At 37.3% G+C, this 18,259-nt stretch overlaps 1 protein-coding gene across 1 annotated transcript; it reads left to right on the forward strand.

Moving 5' to 3' along the window:
* Positions 1 to 399: 399 nt before the first annotated feature.
* Positions 400 to 6,410, forward strand: LOC110868695 (transcription factor TCP24). The gene is made up of 2 exons (XM_022117932.2): positions 400 to 2,058; positions 6,157 to 6,410. The coding sequence occupies exon 1, from the start codon at positions 749 to 751 to the stop codon at positions 2,018 to 2,020; it is 1,272 nt and encodes a 423-aa protein (XP_021973624.1). The 5' UTR covers positions 400 to 748; the 3' UTR covers positions 2,021 to 2,058; positions 6,157 to 6,410.
* The last annotated feature ends 11,849 nt before the right edge of the window (positions 6,411 to 18,259 follow it).

Below are 18,259 nucleotides of genomic sequence, written 5' to 3' on the forward strand. Positions count from 1 at the left end.
TCACCGGTGTGTACTCGAGAGAAAACAGAGTGGGTTTGTGTGCTGCTCTGTAAGTTTGGAGATGAGATTTAGGTTTTTAGGTTTTTATAAGGGTAAAGGAAAGATACAGGGGCATTTTCGTCTTTTAATAGAAAACTAACAGAAAATATGGATGGTGTTAGAAATTTGGACTCAAATGGTTAAGGAAAATGCTTATAGGGACTCAGGTCGTTAAACTTTTTGCTTTTGGACTTAAGTAGTTAAAACTGATAAAACACAGGAACTAAAAAAGTAATTTACCCTAAAATAAAAGTAATAATATATAGCACATGAAAAAAAGATGTGAATCCTACCTTTTGATTTTGTTATTCTTGTTTTTCGATTCCAGCTTTCTTTCTGAGTGATAAACTTTACAGGCTTTGCTTTATGAGGAAAAAGCAATAAGCTTTAAACGGCGCTTCCCATCTGACATATTCCGGCCTGTTTCTACTATACATAGATACATACACATCACTTGTATCTATATATGCCTGTGTCTCTATAATTGACTACAAAAGCCAAACCAGTCATCAATACAAAGGACAAGGACAATAAGTTGACACCCACCACTCCTGCTCACACACATCAATACTCCCCTTCCCTCTCTCTCTCTAAATATATATTTACCCCTACTTTCTCTCTCTAAACTTCTCTCTCTAGATAAGATATTTGGGGCTGTGTTTGGTTTGAATTTTTTTTTGTTTGTTGAAGCAAGGTATGAAAGCTGGGCATGGAGGTGGATGAATTTCAAAGACAGGTGAGTAAATTCCAAAGGGTTTCTTCTAATGGTAGTACTACAACTACTGAAACTTCTACAAATCCGCAAAAACTAGCTACTAGAGTAGGGAACTTTGAGGTACAAAACCACGTAGATGACGGCGGCGGCGGCGGTGGTGGTGCTACTGGTGCCGGTGTTGGTGGAGGAATTGATGTGGTGGTAGGCGGTGGTGGTGGCGTTGCGCGCTTCTGTGGATGGCCTTCCTCTAGAATAGTTAGGGTTTCTAGGGCTTCTGGAGGAAAAGATAGACACAGTAAGGTTTTGACATCGAAAGGACTTCGGGACCGCCGTGTCCGCCTTTCGGTGGGCACCGCGATCCAGTTTTACGATCTGCAAGACCGGTTAGGCTATGATCAGCCTAGCAAAGCCGTAGAGTGGTTGCTCAAGGCGGCGTCTAGCTCTATCGATGAGCTTCCGTCCCTCGATCTGCCAATATCCGGTTCAATCCCCGACCACCACCACTACCACCACCAGACAAGTAACCAAAAGAAGGTACTGGGTACAGGTACCGGTACTGGTTCCACTTTAGAAAATCATGACCAACAACTTGAGAGTAATAATAATGCTACACAGGCGAAGTCGCCTGTGTGTAGTAGCACTTCCGAAACAAGTAAGGGGTCAGAGCTCTCGCTGTCTCGATCAGAGAACAGACTCAAAGCTCGAGAACGAGCGAGAGAACTGGCCTCTTCGAAAAAGGAGAAGGAAAAAGAGAAAGAAACAGATTCAACTAGGGTTAGTATTTTGAACCAGATGGACACCAACAATATATCAAACAACTCATCTTTCACAGATCTTCTCACCGGCGGCCGCTCACCGATGGAATATTTCTACAACCGCCCGCCTCAACAAACTCAAACTCAGTTGTTTCAACTGCCACAGTTCAACATAACCACTGGTGACAACAATAACCTGCATCAGTTCTCTTTCTTTCAACAACAAGACAACTTAAACTTTTCAATGACGTCACCGTCGTCTTCGTCCGGTGGTGTTGCTCCAGGTGGTTTCACTAGGGGGACCCTTCAGTCCAATTTACCGTCATCGGTTTTGCCTCATCATCACCACCTTCAGAGGTTTCAACAATCTGCAATAGACGGATCAGCGTCATCGAATCTTCCGTTTTTCATTGTTCCGAATAGCGGTGTTGATCATTTTCAGTCGACAGGCGGGTACCCGCTTAGCTACGGCGGAGGAGTAGATCATCAGAAAGATAAAGCTAAGAACTGAGAGTTGCAGCATTGGCCTCTTTCCCAATTTGGTCTATGGTAAAATCTCTTTAAAATTTTTTCATTTCTTGCAATATTTTTGCACATATGCATATAAATAATTACACACACAAATTTTTATATGGATATGTTCTGCATATGCATTTTTAAATGGAAGTAGACCAAGCACTTGCATCTAGAAAATTAGAAATGGAACTCTTTAGGCCTTTTCTAACCCTAGAAAGTTACTGTGTCAATTTTTTAAGAATGGCTAACTCATACACCGTCTAAACATATTGTTAAATTTACATCGATATCTATTACGGGAACAATCGACCATTTGTGGAGAAACATCCTTACTGTACATCTTGATACGCTAGGCTAAAATCGCCTTGAGGTCATTTTAGTCAACTAGGGTCAGTTGGGTTTATTCTTTTTTTTGAACGGTAAATTAGGATCACTGACGGACCACTGGAGTATCATCGTGCCACCAATAGAACCACCCGATCATATCCAATTCTCACTAGGCTATATAATGTCTATACACCAATTCAGGAGGAAACACAATAAATATGGGAAAACCACCATTTGTGAGAATCAAACCCAGGACCTAATGGTCCCAAAACTTATCCCATCCCCAAAATGTCACTAGGCTCTAATGTCATGGGCGTCAATAGGGTTTATTCAAGTTGGGATTTATTTAATTTCATTTCTTTGACCCTCATTCTAGTCAACTAGGGTATTCAAGTCCTCAAAGGGACATCGAGTGTTGGTACGATCCTCCCCTCAATCCAAGAGGTGGATAGTTCAAATCCTGTAAAGTGTAGGCATAAGAGTATTTAGGAGTGGTTTGCCGTTCAATAAAAGTTAGACTTCATTCAAGTTGGTATTTATATGTTTAAAATGAATGAATGAATGATCATAACTTCAAGATCTTTAGCAAGGTAAATCAAGATTACTGGATAATATTATTTTTTATCAACAAAATTACTTAATAATGCTGTGCATTTGATCTAATTGTCACTATTCTTGCCAAGAAGCCAAACAACTTTTACCTGTAATTTCACCGTCATGTCTACAGTCAGGTGGGTTACCGGGTTTTTCCCGGAATTAGTGGTGGACTAGGATTACTCTCGGAGTACTCTGTTTGGTCCAGTGGGTGCTCCGAGAGAGAGTACATGGGACTGATTTTACTGGCCGTTAAAAAAACAATGACATTTAGATCAAGACTAATATGTCCCTTGATCCCCAATCTAATGATTCATTTTCTTGAAATTTAAAATAACTATATTCCAGTTTGACAAAATCTGATCTTTACATTGTTGAAAACATGCATATGAATATTGTCACTTGATCCAAAATATATTTAGTTTGACTATGATACGAAATGTTGGATCACAGATTTGTTTTGTTTTGTTGGGTTTATGGATTCAAGATCTGGTTTCCTATGATTGTAGCATGTTTGATAGGGAAGACAGGTGTTAAGTGTTAAGTAGCCACTCTACTCTTCATAATCATCATGAACCCACTTACATTAAAACCCTGACAGATTCCTTACATTTAACTCCTTTTTACTATCTTTTTTAATACTTTAATTGGCCAATGGTATCATGCTTCACTGAACCCGAAATTTATTTGTGTTATCGGGATGGGATGGGCCGGGCCGAGTCTTTCAGATTTTGAGCACCGGAAAACCATATTCCTTTAGGGTTTTGCTTTTTCATTAGTGGGATCCACATGGGGGTTGATATTGCTTATAGGTTAATCCCATGCACGTACGGATAATTTGATTGGTTGAAATATAGGATGAAAACGAAAAAAAAAAGTCATTTTAGAGGTTTTTATTATAATTAAGTGTAAATAACTTGATCAACTAATTATTTGTTTAGTGTGACATTTGAGGGTTAATCATTTAAAAAAGAGTTAAATGCCATTTTTAGTTCGTGGTTTGAATCATTTTGCCAGATTAGTCCAAAAGTTTCATTTTTGTATGTGTGTCCATAAAGGTTTCACCGTTGTCATTTTAGTCCACTGGGTTAACTTCATCCATTATTTATGTTAACGAAAAGGGCAATTTAGTGATTTTATAAGGTCGAATTGCCCTTCTAGTTAACAGAATTGCATATAAAATGACCTAATTGCCCTTCTCGTTAACAGAAAAAATGGATGAAGTTAACCTAGTGGACTAAAATGGCAACGATAATACCTTTTTGACCCACAAACGAAAAATGAAACCTTTGAACTAAACTGGCAAAATGGTCCAAACCACATGGACTAAAATGACATTTAACTCTTTAAAAAAATGCAACTTATATTGAATCATAACACTATATCAAATAAACATATGTAAACATAGATTTTTGGTTTGAAATTCAAGTCTACTGAAGCCAACAAGTTTATATACAACCCATACTTCATTGAAGCAAAAAAGATTATTCTAGGAAAGTAGGATTTGTCGAGTTAGATGGGGGAGATGGTAGTCCCGATTTACTGGAATCCAATTAGGGTATTGATTCGGAGATCCCTTCTTGATGTTCAAATTGTGGTGTTGTAAGGTGGCATGGTGGAAACGGTGGTGTTATAAGGTGCGTATGGTGGCTTGTGGTAGCTTAGAATTGAAATAAGGTGCTAGCGTGTGTGTTTTGAATCTAGAGGCGGGTGATTGGTGGTTATGATTATTGATGTCTGGAGACACTGATGAATCTAGAAAATTTTGGGGGAGAAAGGAGGCTTAGGTTAAAACGGATAAAATTGGAAACTTTACAAAGGTAGTCGCAACGAGACATGTAACGACTTCTTGACTCGTTTATGAATCCCAAACATGCTCCGTTTTAAAGTTAGGAGTTTTTGTTTATGTTTTTTAGTATTTTTGAGTAAATTATATAACCAGCTGCCTGTGCTTTGTAAAGAAAGGGTAAAATAATTATTTTAAAAAAAATTAACAAATATAGGTTAGATAACTTTGCAGTTTTAAAAAAAATTAACAAATATAAGTTACATAACTTTGCAGTTTTGACAAATCACATGAGCTATATATATAATTTTAACCTTTTTACAGGTGAAAAGTAAACACAAATTTTTAATATGATTTTAAGCAAGACAAAGGTTTAGTCGATATTGGGCATGGGAAAAAGCCCTTTGAGTAATAAAAGTTGTAGTTCCCGCGTGGAGGGGCACTGTTCCCGCGGGTACCTCCACGCCCCTTTTCACCGCTTGAATTCCCGCGTTCTCACAAGCTCTTGGTTCAATCGGGGTGTACTTCCTGATTCTCCAACCTTATTCCCGAGCTCATGTCTGACGTGGAGCGATTTGGTGTGAGGTGGCCCTCTTTCCCGATGGTGCTTTCGGGCTGGACTCAATTCAACTTAATTACTATTACTATTAAAAGTGTAAATATAAATTTATTATTATCCAAATTTACTTATCATTACATTATTCTTTTGTCAATTTATATTTGTTTGAAAATATTCACAATGTTTTTGAAAATGTTTACATGTTCATTTACTACCATTAATAACCACCACTCATCTATTATTCATGACTCTTTAAAGTGTGAGTTACATAAGGTGTTATATTTAGAAAATGGCAGTAGTTGGAGACACGATTATACCATTACATAACAGTCTTATATTTCTGAATAGAGGTTTTACTGTTTCAGGTTATTCAGGTTTCAGTTCTTTGATGGTGAATTTGAATTTCAAATTCGGGATAATTCGAATTTATCAGATAATATGAAAAAAAAAAAACAAATAAAATAAATGATAGTTGCAGAAACTGAATGAAGTTGCAGGCTAATTAAATGATCAGTCTGTCATTCACAAGATGAAACACTGACATGTTGGGCCAAATTTCATAAAATTATATAACTAAATGATCTGTATTTTTATTTTTTTTAAATGTGATTTTTACGTTTCCCATTTGATAATTTATATTGTTTTACTGATCACTTGAGTCATTGTTCTGATTTTAGATTTTTCTGTAGGTTTGGATTTTTTTGCCATCCCTATTGATTTCCTTGTTAGATTATTATTTTTTACATTTATGCTATATAAGACCCTCTTAAAGACACACATCTGATCATTCACCGTTACAATAATACTGTTTCGATGAATGGGTTTAAATATCGGGTGTAATAAAATTTGGTCACTTAATTTACAGGTATGGAAGATGGAGAGATGATGGCGAAATCACAAGAGAGAGGTCGCAGGGTTTTCTAAGGCGATAAATCTATTTATCATGACAATATATATAAGTTATTTGCAGTTGCACTGACAATTATTGATTTATCTAGAGGAAGGATAACATTGTACTTCCCTTCCTTTGGATTTTGTAACTTTTAACTGCCTGCACTGGTTTGCTTGTGTTTTGTTGTGAGATAGATAAATGTGTGAGATTCTTTTTGCTATTCTTCATTATGTTTCAAAAGTCCTGATTTCATGCGTGTTTTGGTTGGGAGTCAATCGTGTCGTATTGGTGGTTTGATTGATTGGATTATTCAACCCGAAACGGCCCCTTTTTTTATCGTGACAAAAATATCAACCCCATCCAGCATACGTTTAAACTGGTAACTAGAACACGCTTCCTTCAACCCATTTATCTAAACGTGTCAAATGGGTTACATGAAATAGTGGGTCGACTTGTTTAATTAATGGGTTTAAGAGGTCAACCCCAACACGACCCATATATTTATTCGTAATAAAACCGTGCACATTTAAATTGGTAATCAGAAGAAGCTACATTTAGTTCAATAATCTAAACGTGTCGAAAATGGGTTGAATGTGTTAATTGGGCTAGTGCGTTGTAAAAAATAGGTTAAATGTAATTGCGGATCGACCTATTTAATTAAACGGGTTAAACATGTGAACACAAAGACAACCTATGATGATACACATCAACCCTAACACAAGTCATTTATTAAACGAGTTAGATATAAAACACAACACTTTATCACCCCTTATATCCAGATATTGTTTTATGATTTACTTACGGTTTCACCCCTTATAGCTATCTACATATTGTTTTATGATTTACTTATGGTTTATTCATATACATTACAGGTTGTAAAGACCCAAAATGTAACCATGTTTAATGATTTTATACTTGTAACCCAGACTTATGATGAAATGACCATAGGTTCATGTGTAGGTACGACGCATGCTGGTAAACGAATTCCAGTCACACGTGTATAAAGTTTCTAAATTAGTTGAGATTACTTTTTTATGGAAAATTTATTTATACTCCTTGTGCGACTTCAACTCATGACCTCCTCAATATTGGTGCTCCTGTCTCCTAAAGGCTTTGCTTCTCGGCCACCAACACCAACTGATGACGGGGTAGCCCAAGACAAAATAAAATGACTAAAATACTTAAGTGCTCAAAGGGTTAAAGGGTTCAAAGGACAAAAAGTCGTGGAGGTGAAGTAAAGTAGTATGAGAACAGTATAATGTCACATCTCCGAATCACTTCACCAACCCACTAGCCGCAAAAGCAACGCAGGTCCCAGAGCACACTCTATTATCCAGGGGTCAAAAGACTTTAACCCCCGAAAGGGTAAGCCCCTCACTGCAAGCAGGAACACCAGTCTTGACTTCACGAAATCTCTGGCCATACATCATCAGTATTTGCTTCTCGCAAGATACTTCCTTGTCACTTACAACACACACACATTGTTTGCTCCATCCTCCGAATCTGAACACGTTTTCAGAAGAGGATCCCCAGCAAACAATAAGAATAAAACTAGTGAACCTCCTTCCACGTATTGCAAACGTGGGGGGACCCCACGATCTGCGTTAGGCAAAGTTGAACCCTTCAACCCTTTTGCCTAACCAGCCAAGCTACTATCTCTGGTCTAATATTTGTTGCATCAACAAGTTGGCGCCCACCGTGGGGCTACGCCACTATTTTTCTCTAAAAAGACCTGGTAGTGTAGCTCCATTCTTGTGACACATGTGTCACTTCAACCATCAAACAAATACTAAACCAATGAAATATTGTATTTCATACTTGGGATTTGTAAAAATATGTGTGTTGTTTGCACATATCAATTCTTGTTCGATTTCGGGCTTTAAATCGCTTTCTGGAAGGTTATACATGACCTAATGCGTAAATATAACCAGTTTAACACAACAAACACTCCAGAACAGTGACATAGGCTTAACATACCTTACATAACCTTTACATAACTTAGAAATAAGTTTTGGATGGTTTGGTATGCCGAAATCAAGTTTATTCGCTTAGAGGGACTAAATTCGACAAACTGCGAAAGTATGTCAATCTGAACTGTAACGAACATTCCGAAACATGACCATAAGTTAAACATACCCTAAATATCCTTTACATAGCTTAGAAATAGACTTTGAGGTGTTCGGTGTGCTAAAATAAACTTTCAGGTCATTTAGGGACTAAAAGCGTTAAAAAGTGCGTAAGTTTGCATTTTCGCGCATATCTTACGTTCTGAATACATCCGGACATCCAAAAATTTATGTAAGTATTAAAATATTATGTTCTAGTGTTTGGCTTGTCAAAAATCCATTCGTTGCGCAATTTGGATCGTTTTCGCGTCCGTTACGACTTCTGTCGTAATTAACCGAACAACACAACTGTGCGGCTAAACGAACTGACATCCGACATATTTTTGAGCACATTTTAATTTCTCTATACTTTAACTTCATATTTGTGCCTTAAAATGAGATTAACGGGGATTAAACGTGTTAAAACGCATCAAAAATCAAGTTCGGAGTCACAGGGGCCTGTTCTGCCATTTTGTAAAATTACTGCCAGCACCAGAGGTCCTTACGGACCGTAAGGGACCTCATACGGTCCGTAAAGCCTCCCCAAAACAGCAGAAAATGTTTACAGCTTGATCCAGCTGTTCCTCACTTGTGCACATGGTTTTTGGGTTTCTATGGCCTGGTTTGTGTGCCCATCAAGGTGCCCAATCAGAATATGGCAAGTGTACGGCTTAGATCGTGCCCCCTTTTGCAAAAAACGATCCTAACGGTTGTGCCATGCCTATATAAACCCAACCCATTTCATTCATTCCTCACATTTGAATCTGATTCAAGCTCTCTAAGTGGAAGTGTATGCTTCCTACATGAGAGAGAATCGGATCAAATTTTGCAGGGACCTTCTGTAAGTACTCTTTCATGCTTCTCGTTCATTTTTATCGTTAAAGTCAAACTACGTTTGTCTTTCTGCATTGACCAGTTTATGGTCAACGCGAAGTTCGTTTGAACTTCATAACGTGAGCGTAATCACGATGGTTATAGTCCCTAGTGACCATACCTACTGATTTCCACGTTATCTAGGCTCAGTGACGAGTCGTAGTTTCGGCCAAAATACGTTTTCTCGCGTATTTTGTAACCAAACTACTCTAGGGTATTAAAACGTTTTGTTTTAATACAAAACCTGTTTTCTAACTTTACTAAACATGTTCTAGCATGTTTAGCTCTTCGCTTTTTGAATTGTGCTTGTCTAGGGTCGTAAAGGTAAGCGATCTAAACCATCGCTTATACTTTCGAACTTGACCAGTTTGGTCGATCTTTAGGATCCAACCAAACACTTTAGGTGACCATAGTTGTATAGGGAATAACCTTTTGAGGTTATACCTTATGGTCACATCGTTTAAATAGTTGTATGATAAGTAGTTCTTATGCCTTAGGTAAATTACCAAAATACCATTTTTGCGCTAAAATTCATTTTAAGCCTATGTAACATAACTTTTGACATATAAACTGATTTGGCAACAATATTAAACATGTTAAGACATATCTTGCTTGTCATAGGACTAGTTAGGCATTCCGAACGCGTTTTACGCGAACGACGCGTTAAAGTGGCATAAGCTATCTAAACGGGTCGTAACGGATCAAAAGCACTTAAGTTAGGTTTCATTTTAGTATGTACGGTTTGTCAAACCATATTACATAAGTTCCCACACTTATTTGGTTTACAAACCCTCGTACTATCCGATCCTCCGTTAGGTCCGTTTATTAATGTAGATACCTATATTAGGTGCCGTTTGAATCCGTGATCATCTAGCTTTGCTTGGTGGATATCTAAAGTCTATTGAGCAATCTCAAGTGAGTACATAGTCCCCTATTTTAATGTTTTTCAAACGTTTTGGAGTGAAACACATGTGCCTACTTGTTACTTTCATGTTTTCATATCATATACTTGCTATGTTCATTAGTACACTATTAGTACATGATTTCATTATGTTTTTGCTATGTATGTCCATTGTGCGCATACTTTGTACATTGTTTGTGCATTTCTACCTATGGTTAATTTGATACATATTTCACTTGCCATACATGACATTTCTTACATATTACTTGATTGACATTTGACATAGACATTTTGATATTGATATACACATTTCATGGACTACATTTTGACATAAACATTTTGACATGGTTTTCACAAAGACATTTGACAAATGGTTTAGACGTGGGCAATTTATATTGGTGGTTAGTTTGGGTAAGTGATTTAAGTAACGAGACGTGTGTAATGTGATACAAGCATGGTGGATACGCCGCTTGTACTTCCTATATATAAGTGCTTGTATTATATCACATGTCATAGCATTAATAAAATCATTCAATTTGGATTTATACATTTTTACACAAATAACATATTTTTCACAAGACACTGTTTTACAAAACAGTTTGTTTTATACAAATTCATTTTACTTGGTTATTCATTTAACCTTACATCATTTTATAACTATACATATCTATCATCGCTTTTCAAACGATTTATAAAACAAAACACTTTACAAGGATCATGACAGACTTTTGTTAAACAACTTTTTTCTAAACGTATAAGTCATGAATCCTAAATCAATAAAAACCTATGTACTCGCCGACATTTTTATGCTGACGTACCTATTTTCACATGTGTTTCAGGAGATGATGCATAGGATTGATCTAGATACACATAGGCGGACTTGGGCCTTAGTGAAAATAAAAGATGCAAGACTAGTTAATTATGTTATATTTCTTTGTTTGTTAAGACATTGTAACCCTTTTAATCAATAAAACAACATTTCAATTTTCCATGTGTTATGAAATAATGATTTTGTTACAACACTCCCCGACGATTCCGCCACGTTTTGTTGTTTTACGTGGTCGGGGTGTGACAGAAAAGTTGGTATCAGAGCTCATGGTTATAGGGAATTAGGTTATTAGTAATGCTTTAACCTACTCTATAACTTTCCTAGGACCCTAACGCGAGTTTACTTGCGTTTAGTCATAAAACAATACCGTCACTTATCCTTAAGTTACAACCACAACAAGAACATAAATTTTGAATCTGCTTTGAAAACTAATCATCTGTTCTAGGATGATTGATTACTAGGTTTTGAACCCTTTGTTATAAGGTTTCGAACCCTTTAAGTTTTCAAGATCTCGTCAAAGTTTGGGTTTCATTAATGTGAACACGTGCAAACTGGAAGGGTGGGTGCCTGTACCCTGGGTCTTCTGTCTAAGGCTAGAGTGTTCGTACAAATCCGCGGTATCGGACCAGTCACTCTTACCTGGGAACTCTTGGGGTGAGTGTCCACTTATAGGCGAGCATGTCTTCGCGATACATTATATTGACCCGCTTACTTTGGTTAGTCACCATCTCATTTGTTTGCCTTTGGTAACAAACAAATGGTCACAATCTTCCTGCTTTGTCATTCTCTTTTGATTACCTTTCGCTTGTTTCCTCCTATGCTTTCCATTATCTTCAAGTGGCCTCTTCATCGCAGCAACACTCAAGTGTCTGAACCAGGTGCTGCAATTACCCAGCAAATAGGCGTCGTACTCCAGAGGACCGTTGATTTAGCTATCACCATGACTCGCCTCAGGAATGAAGCCGTATAAGGGAACTGCTCCTTGGTGCAATCAATGCCACCGTCATCATCCGAATCAAATACCCTGTTTCAAATGTACCCATGGTGGATGATGGGGACATTTGGTTAACATGTGCCGCTTTGCAATCCAAAGCAAAGCTGTTACCAATCCTGCTGCTACTCAACCTTCAAAATTCTGCTTCATATGTCGCCTTGGCATATCTAGCGCCTCAACCTCATGAACTTTCTACCTTGTGTATCGACTTAAGCACGCCTAGTGCAAGGTGTCGGAACACCTCTCGTTACACAAATTCCAAAATCCATGTAGGATCTTTCTATCCTCATAATTAGATCCTTGTGGATGGGTATCGTTCATTGGAGCCCTTAATTGAATTCTTTGTATGATTCAATACGTACATTACGATTCAATAAGGACAAAGCCGAATTCCTATTAATTTTTTTCTATCTTCATAGATAGATTCTTGAAAATGATTAAAGTGCCAAATGAAATCCATGGATTGGATTCCTGGTGTGCTTTAAGTATCCGCGTCCAAAGATAACAAATTAAAAGTCAAATTAAACAATTATATGATTATGTGCTTATGTTCTCCCTTTTATGTTTTTGTGATCCAAATTTTTATTATCCAAATCCTCGTAGAATCTTCTATATCTTCGTATAAGGGATTCATAGTAGGATATCTAAAGGTACTATCTCAAATCCTTAATGGGCTTCAACGTTATAGTTAAAACCCTTGGATTGTAAAGTACTATTCCAAAGTTTAAAGACATCATGTGTTGATGTAATTGAAGATTTCTCTTGGGTAGTGTAGTTAAAGAGATTGATTCGTCAATCTAGTTAAAGACATCCTCCGTTGATATAGTTAAAGAGGCCCTCTGGTGGTCTAGTTAAAGAGACCATTCATTGATCTAGTTAAAGAGATTGGTTCGGCAATCTAGTTAAAGATATCATGTGTTGATATAGTTAAAGAGCCCTCGGGTGGTCTAGTTAAAGAGATTGGTTCGACAATCTAGTTAAAGATATCATGCGTTGATATAGTTAAAGAGGCCCTCTGGTGGTCTAGTTAAAGAGATCATTCGTTGATCTAGTTAAAGAGATTGGTTCGGCAATCTAGTTAAAGATATCATGTGTTGATATAGTTAAAGAGGCCCTCGGGTGGTATAGTTCAAGAGATTGTTTGTTAATCTAGTTAAAAAGATCCTTTGGTGACCTAGTTAAAGGGACTCTATTGAAGTCTAGTTAAATCACCACAGGATTATTCGTTCGATCTTTTCAACTTCATGTTTCAAGCCCTCACAAGTTTCCTCTAAATAAATTTCGGGACAAAATTTCCTGAAGTAGGGGAGACTGTGACACCTGTGTCACTTCAACCATCAAACAAATACCAAACTAATGAAATATTGTATTTCATACTTGGGATTTGTAAAAATATGTGTGTTGTTTGCACATATCAATTCTTGTTCGATTTCGAGCTTTAAATGGCTTTCTAAAAGGTTATACGCGACCTAATGCATAAATATAACCAGTTTAATGCAACCAACACTCCAGAACAGTGACATAGGCTTAACATACCTTAAATAACCTTTACATAACTTAGAAATAAGTTTTGGATGGTTTGGTATGCCAAAATCAAGTTTATTCGCATACAGGGACTAAATTCAACAAACTGCGAAAGTATGTCAATTTGAACTGTAACGAACATTTCGGAACATGACCATAAGTTAAACATACCCTAAATATCCTTTACATAGCTTAGAAATAGGCTTTGAGGTGTTCGGTGTGCTAAAATAAACTTTCTGGTCATTCAGGGACTACAAGCGTTAAAAAGTGCATAAGTTTGCATTTTCGCGCATATCTTACGTTCTGAATACATCCGGACATCCAAAAATTTATGTAAGCATTAAAATATTATGTTCTAGTGTTTGGCTTCTCAAAAATCCATTCGTTGCGCAATTTGGATCGTTTTCGCGTCCGTTACGACTTCCGTCGTAATTAACCGAACAACGCAACCGTGCGGCCAAACGAACTGACATCCGACATATTTTTGAGCACATTTTAAGTTCCCTATACTTTAAATTCATATTTGTGCCTTAAAATGAGGTTAACGGGGCTTAAACGTGTCAAAACGCATCAAAAATCAAGTTCGGAGTCACAGGGGCCTGTTCTGCCATTTTGTAAAATTACTACCAGCACCAGAGGTCCTTATGGACCGTAAGGGACCTCATACGATCCGTAAAGCTTCCCCAGAACAGCAGAAAATGTTTCCAGCTTGATCCAGCTGTTCCTCACTTTTGCACATGGTTTTTGGGTTTCTATGGGCTAGTTTGTGTGCCCATCAAGGTGCCCAATCAGAATATGGCAAGTGTACGGCTTAGATCGTGCCCCCTTTTGCAAGAAACGATCCTAACGGTTGTGCATGCCTATATAAACCCAATCCATTTCATTCATTCCTCACATTTGAATCTGATTCAAGCTCTCTAAGTGGAAGTGTATGCTTCCTACATGAGAGAGAATCGGATCAAATCTTGCGGGGACCTTCTGTAAGTATTCTTTCATGCTTCACGTTCGTTTTTAGCGTTAAAGTCAAACTGCGTTTGAATTTCTGCATTGACCAGTTTATGGTCAATGCGAAGTTCGTTTGAACTTCATAACGTGAGCGTAATCACGATGGTTATAGTCCCTAGTGACTATACCTACTGATTTCCACGTTATCTAGGCTTAGTGACGAGTCGTAGTTTCGGCCAAAATACGTTTTCTCGCGTATTTTGTAACCAAACAACTCCAGGGTATCAAAACCCGTTTCTTTTAATACCAAGCCTGTTTTCTAACTTTACTAAACATGTTCTAGCATGTTTAGCTCGTCGCTTTTAGAATTGTGCTTGTCTAGGGTCGTTAAGGTAAGCGATCTAAACCATCGCTTATACTTTCGAACTCGACCCGTTTGGTCGATCTTTAGGATCCAACTATACACTTTAGGTGACCATAGTTGTATAGGGAATAACCTTTTGAGGTTATACCTTATGGTCACATCGTTTAAATAGTTGTATGATAAGTAGTTCTTATGCCTTAGGTAAATTACCAAAATACCCTTTTTGCGCTAAAATTCATTTTAAGCCTATGTAACATAACTTTTGACATATAAACTGATTTGGCAACTATATTAAACATGTTAAGTCATATCTTGCTTGTCATAGGACTAGTTAGGCATTCCGAACGCGTTTTACGCGAACGACGCGTTAAAGTGACATAAGCTACCTAAACGGGTCGTAACGGGTCAAAAGCACTTAGGTTAGGTTTCGTTTTAGTATGTACGCTTTGTCAAACCATATTACATAAGTTCCCACACTTATTTGGTTTACAAACCCTCGTACTACTCGATCCTCCGTTAGGTCCGTTTATTAATGTAGATACCTATATTAGGTGCCGTTTGAATCCGTGATCATCTAGCTTTGCTTGGTGGATATCTAAAGTCTATTGAGCAATCTCAAGTGAGTACATAGTCCCCTCTTTTAATGTTTTTCAAATGTTTTGGGGTGAAACACATGTGCCTACTTGTTACTTTCATATTTTCATATCATATACTTGCTATGTTCATTAGTACACTATTAGTACATGATTTCATTATGTTTTTGCTATGTATGTCCATTGTGCGCATACTTAGTACATTGTTTGTGCATTTTTACCTATGGTTAAGTTGATACATATTTCACTTGCCATACATGACATTTCTTACACATTACTTGATTGACATTTGACATAGACATTTTGATATTGATATACACATTTCATGGACTACATTTTGACATAAACATTTTGACATGGTTTTCACAAAGACATTTTACAAATGGTTTAGACGTGGGCAATTTACATTGGTGGTTAGTTTGGGTAAGTGATTTAAGTAAGGAGACGTGTGTAATGTGATACAAGCATGGTGGATACGCCGCTGGTACTTCCTATATAAAAGGGCTTGTATTATATTACATGTCGTAGCGTTAGTAAAATCATTCAATTTGGATTTATACATTTTTACACACATAACATATTTTTCACAAGACATTGTTTTACAAAACAGTTTGTTTTATACAAATTCATTTTACTTGGTTATTCATTTAACCTTACATCATTTTATAACTATACATATCTATCATCGCTTTTCAAACGATTTATAAAACAAAACATTTTACAAGGATCATGACTGACTTTTGTGTTGGACCCAGTATGGCCTTAACAACTTCTTTTTACGTAATATGGCAAGTGATTTCAGTATATGTGAAAAAGATGTGCGAAAATGGAAATCAGACTTTCAAGAAACAAGACCTACAGAATTATCAAGTTTATATCACTTTGAAACAAATTAGTTAAACAAGGTGATTGTAAGATTATTATCTAATACAAATGAATCTTGATTTCTGTGGGTGAGAAGAGCAGTTGGAGTTTGAGTGTTTGTATGTGAATGCTAAGCTTCAAACTCAAGTATCTTCTGCCTCTCGAGCCTTCTATTTATAGACGGCTGTGGGCATGAATAAACAATTATTTATTCATGCAATAAGTCCTGCATAAAGTAGCAATTTGACATATTCATTGAATCCATCGTTCAAGTTGCATTTGTAATCATGAAAACCAATAATTTCATGCTTCGGTCATGGGTGGCAGGATAGAGTTGTGATTTTAGACAAGTGGGTCTGTCATCAGAATTTCTGATAAGCCACTTCATCAGAAATTCTGGTGAACAAATCATCAGAAAGTTTGATGATCAGAATTTGTCAGAAACTGATGATATTTCATCAGAAATATCATCAGATCCATCAGAAACGACCTTCTCTGATAATCCAAATCAACTCTTTATCAACTTGAGATTCTTTGTAGTAGATACTTTGCCTTTTAGTTGTCCCAACTATTTTTCTTCATCTTGCTGTGTTCTTCAGGACTGTTATCTTCTTCAGAGATCCAGTTAATTGAGATTTTCTTCAATACAAATAAAGTTTCCTAACAGTTTCCCCTAAGTATTGTAAGAAAATGAACTATCTCTATGTCCAAATGTAAACAACTTTTAACTAATTCTTTGAAAAAGAATGATCAAGTGACTATGTCCCACAAGCATAAAGCATAAAACATACAAGTTAAAGCATAGACCATCCAACCATTGTAAAAGAAACAAAAAAAACAAATTCTAAATATTGTTCAAAAAAAAGTTTCTATCTCATCAATTCATTCAATTGATCTTCACTCCACCTCTGTGTTTGTTTCTTGGTTTCAGCTTCTTTTTGTGATCAATTATCTTTTGAGTTGCCTTGTACATCGATTTGTACCATTCTCTTGCTTCCATCCAATCTTCAATGCAATCTTCAATCTTCTTTCTCAGCTGCTCATTGTTCTTTCCTTTCATCTTGAGTTGCTCTTGTTTTTCATTTATGCAGTTTCTTATATACTTTAAAGTTTGGTTTGAGTACCTGCAAATTTCACTGATTCTGAATAGAGCTTTCTCATCATGAGCATCTTTGAAGACTGCACAGATTTCTGGTGTGTCAAAGATTGCACCAGTTCTTGCCAATTTTGAAGGGATTTCAGCTGGAATAGTTGTGTTGGGTGGAGGTATTAACACCTTAGTGCTATACTCGAAATTGATACACAGATCAAAGTGTCACACCCCCAAAATCCACCTGCGGATAACGCCCGCTCCGAGGGCGTGACTGACCAGGATCCAGCCACCAATCATACTGAACAAGCATATAAGTAGTTATAAAAGTTTAACCATCACAATTGGTGTTTCAAAACAAACAAGTTAAGTTGCAAGCGGAAGCATAAGTTTAAAGTTATAACATAAGTTCCAAAAGTTTCAAGTTTAACATAGTTTTGTAGCAATCCCTGTCCCACAACGATCTTCCTCCATGCAAGCTCCCACTGAGTACCTATGGTCCTGCAAAGCATGTAGTAACGAGTCAACAACTAGTTGAGTGAGTTCACGGGTGGGCGTTCGTTTTAGTTGTTTTCGAAAACAGTTTACTTTATCTGGCATCCTGCCGTGGGGGTTACCCCATAGTTTTAAAAACGTGACCAGTTCATTCCCAGTTACTCCGGCACTCCGGCCGTGGGGGCTACCCCATGTACATCATCTGGCTCTCCAGCCGTGGGGGCTACCCCATGTGTATCATCTGGCTCTCCAGCCGTGGGGGCTACCCCATGTGTATACTAGACTCGTTACCGTATCGATTGCTGACTGTAGTCATGTTTATGTGCCCTGAAAACATCAATGTCTATCATCATTGACGTGCCCCAGATCCATTAGTTCACGCCCGTCCTCTGCGGCACGGTGTGAGGCTTGTCAGACCTAAATAGCGCTATCTAACTAATGACCCGCTCGCCATTGGCCCGGCGATTAGTCGATACAAAAAGGAGGGACTTCGTGATAG

This window comes from Helianthus annuus, chromosome 17, assembly GCF_002127325.2.
Source record: "Helianthus annuus cultivar XRQ/B chromosome 17, HanXRQr2.0-SUNRISE, whole genome shotgun sequence".
NCBI classification, from domain to species: domain Eukaryota; kingdom Viridiplantae; phylum Streptophyta; class Magnoliopsida; order Asterales; family Asteraceae; genus Helianthus; species Helianthus annuus.

Excerpts from the sequence above, each read along its gene's own strand:
- LOC110868695 (XM_022117932.2), top strand. The coding sequence starts at position 749 with ATGGAGGTGGATGAATTTCAAAGACAGGTGAGTAAATTCCAAAGGGTT.